Source organism: Epinephelus moara, chromosome 5, assembly GCF_006386435.1.
Source record: "Epinephelus moara isolate mb chromosome 5, YSFRI_EMoa_1.0, whole genome shotgun sequence".
Lineage (NCBI taxonomy): Eukaryota > Metazoa > Chordata > Actinopteri > Perciformes > Serranidae > Epinephelus > Epinephelus moara.
This window is the reverse complement of record NC_065510.1, coordinates 47,810,392-47,819,803: the sequence shown is the minus strand read 5'-3', so window position 1 is coordinate 47,819,803 and position 9,412 is coordinate 47,810,392. Positions and strand designations below refer to the sequence as shown.

Here is a 9,412-nt window from a genome sequence, read left to right as displayed (position 1 = left end):
ATATAAGATCATAACATTAAAGACAAAATTAAATTGCAATACTTTTTCAATTTGATTTTATCTTTATCTACATTTTGTATACAAATTCATTAAATAATTTTGCTTGTAAATGTCTATTTGCATCACGTTTATTATGGAAAACACATTATTTGATCAATTTACATTGTGCCCCTAAAGTTCTTTGTGCGCTCCTTACTTTTTCAACTTAGGAGCACAAGTTGGGAAAAAATTTAGCGTCAAGCCCTGGGAGACCAGAGGAAGGTGTTTTTAAACGTCTCCGGGTCTCATTCATGAAATGTTAGTGAATCTGTGATTAAATTTCCACATTAAAAAAAAATTGGTACTTAAAAATTTCTCCAGATTCATGAATACAGAGAAAAACTCGGATTGAACATAGGCACGTGTGTATGTTCATGAATGCCAATCTATCGTAAATTCACAGCCCATGAATAGGCCAGCCAGTGATCGCCATATATGGAGGTGATAATTAGGCTACTATGGACAGGTGCATTCTGTCGACCTGCAAACATGGAGCAAACAAAGAAAGAGAGAGAGAGAGAAAAAGAAAAACTCAAACGCTGAGATTAAAGTTATTTTAGGTGAAGTGGGGTTGAGAAAAACATTTTATTGTCTTATGTTAGTAGTGGTGTGTCAGAGACAGGTAAATCAAAGGCTTGGAAGGAGGTAATGGGTGTAGTTGACTCTCTGTCCTCTGTTGTAAGAACCATCCAAAAAGTTAAAAATAGTTAGACATGAAACTAGATGCAAGCACACACAACAAAAACACAACACCTACAGGAGGCTCTTCCGGGTCACAGCTCTGCATGCACTACTATAATTGCATTATTGTTTATTGTGTATTTTGTATACCTCTGTGAAATTATTTTTTGCTTTTTGGCAAGTAAGTGATGATGTGAGAGTGGGTGTTTCCCCATTGGCCATTGCTCTTTCGAAATGAACCGGCTGTGACAGGCTGAGTCTAGTCCTGTGTTACTGTATTCCTCATTTACTCTTAACCAGTGTAGCACAATAGCGTGGTGGAATTAACAGGCTAGATAGCTAACTAGCCATCTGCATCATATGAAACTACTTAATGATTCATTAACACACTCTTGTCACATCATAGGAAAGCACATTGCTATCATCAGATGAGTACAGGCGATAACTTGTTTGGCTTATTTTCTGTAACCACTCTAATGTTAGCATAAAAGCATGGTGAAATTAGCAAGTTAGCTAGCTAACTAACCAACCAGCTGCTGGCACAATGACAATTTTGGACAGAGGAAAGAGATCTGTTTGTAGGACTAGATGTTAATATCCCTTATTGCACACTTCAAGTGAGAGATGGCATCCTCTGGGTAATCAAGTGGGTGACCTCCTTCCTTGGTGTTTTGCTAATTGGCCCACAACACCTCCATAGGGTTCAGCAGTGAATCCCAGCGTCGCAGGTTCACCCCCTAGATGCCATCTACTCATTTGAGGACCCAGGTGGAGTCCTTCCTCTTTATCCAAAGCCACTGACTCCCCTTTTGTAGTGGCTCTGGAGAGGTCCTTCACTGCCTGTCGGTGGGCCTTCCCTCGCATTCCCATCTCCCGGAGTAGCCTGGATCATGAGGTGGCTACAAACCCTCTGCAGTCGACTTCCACTGGTCGTACCTTCGCTGTCCAGTCTTGTTGTTGTACATTGCCTGCAAGCTCAGCGTACCTCAGCTTCTTGCGCTCGTAGGCCTCCTCCACTGCACTTTCCCAGGGCACTGTCAGCTCGATAATGCACACATGCCTGAGCGAGGCTGACCATAGCACAAGGTCTGGTCGTAGGTTGGTGGACGTGATCTCAGCTGGAAAACAGAGCTTCTCGCCCAAGTCTGCCAGCAGCTTCCAATCCCGTGCCCTGCCTAGCTGCCCAGTGTCTGGTCTTGAGGAGGTGAGACTGGCTTGACCCTCGACCTCCCGGACAAATGTTGTTGCCTACCAGCGGGATGACGGGGGAGGCGTTGACACATGTCTGTCGAGTTTCTAACACTGCTGCAAGACATTTTAACACCTGGTTGTGCCGCCGGTGTAACAGCCTTGGGTGAGGCTGGTCTTGCAGCCCACCAAGATGTGCTGAAGTGTTGCTGGACTCGAACAGAATGGGCATGTGGGGTCTTCCCCATACCACTGGCAGAGGTTTTTGGGAGATGGAAGGACATCGTAGGCTGCCCTGATGGTAGAGCTTGCCCTGAATGCCCCCATTTCCCACAGCTCTTGCCAGGAGCTCTTCCTCTTCTCCACTCCTTCCCATGTCATCCACTGCCCTTGCTTTGCGTGCTCCACGGCCTTTGCGCACTTGTGCCTTGTGTCCTTGTGCTTTAGTGCTGCCTTTGCCTGCTCAGTTGTAGCCAGTGGAGTCCATTTCCTCCCATTTGCCAGGATGGGGGCAGCTTGGGCTACAAATGGATCACTCGAGTCCAGTAGCATCATCTCCAGTCTTACTTTGGTGCACGTGTACTCCTCTGATAGACTGGAAATGGGCAGGTCTAACATTCCCTTGCCATATAGCCCAATACTGCCGAGGCACCTGGGAAGGCCAAGCCACTTCCTTGCATATGAGCTGACTAGCTTCTCCAGCTTTTCCACCTTTGAGATCGGAACTTCATAAAGGGTTAGTGGCCTGAGCTGATCTACTTGCTCTTTGTCTTTGAGGGAGGCATCGCACCGTCAACCTAGGCTCTTCACAGGCTTCTCGGAGACAGTTGGAATAGCATCGCCAATGTGAAAGCGTTGGTCTGACAGTTCCCCCTTGATGATAGAGATGCTTGTGGATTTGCTCGACTTGATTACCTCTTCTGTTTGTTGAAGGAACAGCCGTGTCTATAGGACACAAACCTTACAATTATATAAAAGTTATTGACTGTTACCTGTTTCAGTGTCACAGTGAGTGCCGTCCCTGTCATGAGGAAAAAGTGGAAGTAAGACACTGATTAAAAACTGGAGTGAATATTAACATGTTAAAATGTTGGAACAGTTGCCGCCACAATAACAAAATTCTCCTTTTTGGTAATCAGTGCAGATAGAATGTTTTACAAACTATCTTTATCAGTGGAGCTTGGCTCTGATAGTGGCTGAAGGCTGTGCAGTCTCCACCAGTCACATGGGGATGTAGCCTTAACACATCCCTGACCGAAGCAGAATCAGAATCAGAATCAGAATACCTTTATTGTCCCCGGGGGGGGAAATTGCCTTTCAGTTACATCCCGTCCAAGAAACATAGAAAACGACAATGACACATAACAGGGGAGGACAGGAGCGGGAGAACTGTGGGTCGCCACACGAGCAGCGCCCCATTTACTTAGATGAAAAAGGAGAACAAGAGGGAGGAAGAGGGAAAAAAAAAAGCAACTCCCAAACTAGGCTCCTGTAGGGGGGCACAGTGTGGGAATAAGAAAAAAACACCTCAGCACATAAGCAACATAATAAGACATTACTACAAAACTCGAAGACTTGCACATATGGGAGGGGGGGAGGGTGTTGGGGAGGAGAGGTGTCGCAGCACAGACACTGGGGGGCACGCACGCAGCCACATTTGAGCGCATCGCATCACCCTCCCATGCTACATTGCGACGAAGGGAGGGAGGGGGGGAGGGGGCCAAGAAGGCGTTGAGTTGGAGGGGGTGTGCGTGTTATATGTGTTTTCATGTGTGTGTATATGTAAGTCCATGTACTTCATCTCCACTCAGTCCCAACCCATTGTCTCTGCCGTCTGATAACTGATGACGAAGACACGGCCGTTGCCGTGGAGACGACCTCGGAGAGTTCTGATCCAGAAACAAAGTTCACAGGAGGAGGGGGTGGTGGGGGGGAGATAGGGCCGGAGCATCTTGTCTGCATAACATCCAGGAGAGTGGAGAGGTAAACAGCCTTGAGAAGGCTGGTTATCTTGGGGAGCCAATGAAGATAGCAATTGTTTTAGGTCAGGCCGACACTGCAATTTTTCGTCTGCCTTTGAGTCTCTCTGAGTCTCCCGGTGGCTTGCTTCCAATATGTCCGAATTGGTGGCCAGTTTCAGCCGAGCAGAGAGAGGGGAGAAGAGGGTTGTCTTAAGGGATTACTTAGGCATTTTTCAACCTGGACCCTATTTATTATAAGTGCCTTAAGTGTCTCTTTACCTTTCATGTGATCCAGTCTGTTTGTTATTGCCTCCTTAAGCAGAAGTCTCTGTCTGAAATATCAGAGGATGTGTGTGTGTGATTTGGAGAGTATAATAACTGGGAGCAGTTTACAGAAAATTTGAGTGTTGTCTGAAAGTTTTTCAATTTCATGGATGATTATTTACCTGGTTTCAAATGTTTCTCAGGCTTTTGAATTCTATCGCATCCGTATTAATTTGCGATGGAGTATATGCATGAAAAGTGGATGAGGAGGGAGAGAAAAGCAAGGCAGTGGAGGTTTTTATTTGAATGTTTTGCATATTCATTACATCTTGCTGATGCTTCTTGTTATTACACTATCCCCTTTGTTGCTGTTAAGCCACAAATTTACCAGTTGTAGGAGTAAGCGATGATTATCTTATTAGAAAAGACTGTGCACAGGAGCTCGCACAATAACTAACATTACCGTCGTCATTCATAGCCAGTAGGTATCTCCTTGATGTATAGGAGGGACAAATGTAGGCATAAAATATAATAAAACCCTAACCAGCAAAGTAACCTTTTTTGCCCCACCTTACTCTTCTGCCCTCCACCCAGCTGTCACAGATGGAGCAGGAGTACTGCCTGAAGGAGCAGGGACTCTACACACGCATGCACGAGCTGGACGAAAGCAGCCGGAGCTCCAATGATGATCTGACGCGCCTCCTTACAGCACAACAGAAAAGTACTCAACGCTGGAAAGAAGAGGCCAAGAACCTTGTTCAGGTCTTCAACACTAAAATCACATGCCTCAAGTAAGAATTTGGCAAGGTACCTTTAACATTAGTAAAGAATGAAAAAAACATCCAAAACACGTTCTGTGCTTCAGGACTAAAGGTTTGCCACTTGAAATCATTAAGAAAAAAGAAAGGGAACAGAAATTTTAAGAAATTGCCAATTGGCTGGTTGAGCAAAAGTTTTCTGCTCAAATAAACCCAGAGAAATGAAGCATACAATAATAAGTATTCTAATGGAAACTAAATTACTGACCGACTGCTATGACAAAACTGTTATGATCCAAAATATGATACAGTTTAAAATAACATGAAAAGTGAATACAATACTCTTTGAGTGCAATACAGTACTTTCCTCTGATACTGCTTAAGGACAAGGTGACAGTATTTATTATCTTATGGGATGGTGATACTTGATGGGAGTGGAGGGAGGGATAGGGGCGAGTTTGGGTGATATGTTGGAGGGAGATAACGGGGTGCTGCTGGTGTATTTTTAGTGTGATTTGTTTGAATAGTTAATGTGATTATGTTTATCCTCCTTAAACTGTTTTGTTTCATATTAACGAATTTAGATTTAGTGATATGGGTGTGTACACCATTAGTTTTGCGAATTTCCTTTGCAATGTAGTTCTTTGTCTTTTTAATCCAGAGTGTCATTTTTTACGTAACGGTTTGATTTAGGGTTGCTGGGGTGCAATTCAGGTCAGAGCCTCATGTAAAATACACCTTATGAATCCTTTAAACATTGCAGGGTGACTCAAATGCCCCAGTTGACTTACATCCTCTCAAACAAATCCCAAAACCACATATTTTTAAATGCAACAACAAATATATTCACAATTAAAGTCAGTTAACCTGTAGGTGTGTCCGTCCAACAGTTCATCCAAAAGCACAGTTGAAATGTAACAATTCACAGAAACTCTGTTTCAGGTTTTCCCAGTACCTACAGGATTTCAATCATAGTCACTTAATCAGTCTTTCATTTTAGTTCAGTTCAGTTCAATTCAAAAGAAAACTTCCCACCCAACAATATATTTCCCACAAACCAATATGTTTGGGTTATAGTTCAATTAACTGACTAGTCACAGATCTTCACACCTTAGTCAACAGGTCTGAAAAGGTCTGGTCTGATGTCGTGTGTTCCTATCTCCACTCAGGGTTTTTCAGCCAAAACATCCTATGTGGCCCAAAAAGCATTTTTACCATAGACCATCATTAAAAGAGAAGCGGCTGTAAAACTGTTTGTAAAACTTTCCTTAAGCTAAAAAAAACCCCATCAAATTAAAAATCTGTGACATCATCACAATGCTTCAAAGTCTGTGAGGCGAGTGGGAACTCGCAGGCAGGGTCAGCCGGAGAAACACTGGTGCTCAGAATTAGTGAACTGTATACTGCGAAAGTAAACCCAGAAGCTGAAAAACTTTTCAGTGTACACGCCAGCTGAGCAACTCAATTGAAATGAGGCCTTCAGATAATGAATGTGTATTTAGTGAATGGATTGTGGAGGAGTGAGGGTGAATGTGCAGCATGGCAGGCTTAAGGCCCGAACATACTCGGGCGTACTATAAGCGGAGCGGACTCCGCGAGGAATGTCCGCAGTCATTCGGGCTTTCATAGTTGAGCGCACTTCCGCGTTGTAGTTTCCTGTAAAAATGTCCGTGAAAAATCCCTGCAATGTGAAAAATACATGTCGAGCAGTCACTGGTGCGCAGAGCGGAGTCCGCGCGGTCATAAAATCTGAACTTTGCGTGCACAGGACTTGCAGACGTCCACTTTGAGTCCGTGCGGAGTCCGTTCCGCGTACGTTCCGCCCAAGTATGTTCGGGCCTTTAGCCATCACAGTATGTGACGGTGTATGTGTGTTCCTGTCAGTGGGGTAATGCGCATGAGTAATGGTTGTTGGTAAGTACGTAGTTAAAGGAGCTATATATAAGAAATCTAAAGCAAATAGTCGTAAAATCATCCTAATATGTCACAGAGGCTAAGGATTAATGTTCATGTAACATACTGATCTCACCAACAACAATAGTACAGCCAGAATATTTGCATTTAAAAAACATTTTTACGGTCCGCAAATCATGTTTATGTTTTGAATTTGTGTTTTGGCCTGTTGCGCCACCCACCGCCGTCTACCAGTCACACAGTCAGTAGAGTCCTAGCATCAGTTACAGTTACGACTGAGCTACAGCAGCACGGCAAGTAGCCTTAGCATTAGCTGTGTACTGGGACACTGCTAATGCTGCTTGCCGTGCTGCTGTAGCACGGCAAGCAACATTAGCAGTGTCCCAGTACACAGCATTAGCAGCCGGCTTCTCCTCAGCTGTATCCCGGTAGCAGCGTTAGCAGCAGAGAAGCCGGACTTGCTCGAACGGTCCGCTGGAAAACCGAAGATCAAGGATGCGGCGACGCAGCCCTGCCACGGCAGCCGCCCATGGGCAAACAAATCAGTCTCCAGCGTGCCGCTGTCCAGCAACCTCGAATCTGTAGGGGAGGGGGGCAGACACGACTCACGGCAGTATTTTGAATTTGAGTGCAGTAACCGTTTTGGCCACATTCTTACATACAGTGCCTTTAATACCACAACATTGAAGATGATAGCAAAAAGGACTTATGGAGCAGGAGGCAATCCAAAGAAGAGACAAAATAAATACATAAAGGCAGGAAGAGGTTCTCTGATACAGTCTATAGAAGAGCTTAGCTGTTAATGATAATGATAAAGATAAAGAAGAAGAAAAAGAACAAAAAAAGATGAAGAAAGAGAAAAAACAATGTGAGGAAGAAACAAAGGAAAAACATAAAAGATCAAAAGAGAAGAAAAAAGAGGCACATAAGTAGACTTCATGGTACTTGCTGAAGGGATTGGAGACATAAAGATAATGAATATATAAACAAGTAATGTAATGTTCAGTAAAGTTGGCACTGTGATAGTAATACGAAATAGAAGAAAACAAGAACACATGGATAAGCATAATGATAGACGTGATTCAGTGCGCATGCGCCCGCGCGTGCAGCCTGTTGCAGTCGCTCCTGCTTGTTTTCTCGGTTTTCTTACTTTTTTGCTTTATTAAGTTTGGTATTTGTGCTGGCTTTTTGAGATTGTCATTTTGAAACTGCGCCCTCTCAAAACATGCTGATTGAGAGAGTTGTACTCGTTTTCCTCACCCTGGAATTACTTATTTCATTCGGACCCGGCACCATTGCGCAACAACTTCATGGCCGCATTGTTTACTCCAGAGATCAGCTGATTGCGCTGAGGCCGGCCGGCTTGGCAGCCGGAACATCGGAGATACCAGCTGAACTGTGGAGGAAAACACACAGAGGATGCAGGGGAGGAAGTAAACAGCAGCGGAAAAAAGCAGGGTTGAGACAACGGAGGCTTATGGAGACGAGAAGATATAAGCCATGTCTCCCCTCTCTCGTCATGGGCAACGTGAAGTCGCTGGCAAATAAGATGGACGAGCTGACAGCGGTCGCCAAGAGTCAGGAGGAGTACCGGGAATGTAGTCTTGTGTGCTTCACTGAGACATGGCTTCACCAGGACATTCCCGACAACAACGTCTCCATCAGCGGCTTTCAGACTGTTCGGGCTGACCGGGACTGCACCGAGAGCGGTAAGCACAAAGGAGGGTGGCTTGCCGTTCTAGTAAATAACCGCTGGTGCAGTCCTGCCCGGACATTGAACTGTTTGCTGTTGGACTCAGGCCGTATTATTTGCCCAGGGAGTTTTCACATGCCATTATTGCAACTGTTTACATCCCCCCCTTTGCCAACCCGACGTCAGCATGTGATGTCACTCCGCCATAGCCCATAGCCTGCAGACTAAACATTTAGTTCACATTTACACAGTATGTGAGCTGTCTTACCAGAGAGGAGAGAACACTGGACTTGCTGTATGCAAACACCAAAGATGCATACAGCTGCTCCCCCCTCCCTCCTCTGGGTAGGTCAGACCACAACCTGGTGCACCTCAACCCCTGCTATGTACCACTAGTCAAGAGCCAGCCTGCGACCATGAGGACAGTGAGGAGATGGTCGGAGGAGGCTTATGAGACACTGCAGAGCTGTTTTGGGGTGACAGACTGGCAGGCACTCTGTGAGCCACATGGGGAGGACATCGACGGGCTCACAGAATACATCACGGACTACATCAGCTTCTGTGTGGACTCCACTGTCCCAGCCAGGACTGTCCATTGTTATCCAAATAACAAACCGTGGGTAACAAAGGACATCAAAGTCATCCTCAATGCAAAGAAGAGGGCCTTCAGAGCTGGTAACAGGGACGAGGTGAGAACAATACAGGGGGAGCTGAAGGTGAAGATAAGGGAGGCNCATCAAAGTCATCCTCAATGCAAAGAAGAGGGCCTTCAGAGCTGGTAACAGGGACGAGGTGAGAACAATACAGGGGGAGCTGAAGGTGAAGATAAGGGAGGCTAAGGAGAGGTACAGGAGGAAGCTGGAGAGGAAACTCCAGCAGAACAACATGAGAGAGGTCTGGAGTGGAATGAGGAC

General features: G+C 45.3%; 1 protein-coding gene across 1 annotated transcript in view; it reads left to right on the top strand.

The window, feature by feature from the left end:
- Nucleotides 1–9,412, top strand: part of sclt1 (sodium channel and clathrin linker 1) — a 149,611-nt gene that overhangs the window by 128,220 nt on the left and 11,979 nt on the right. Inside the window, exon 22 of the mRNA XM_050043338.1 lies at nt 4,728–4,924. Within this exon, the coding sequence (XP_049899295.1) occupies nt 4,728–4,924 (197 nt within the window). The remainder of the gene's footprint in view (nt 1–4,727; nt 4,925–9,412) is intronic.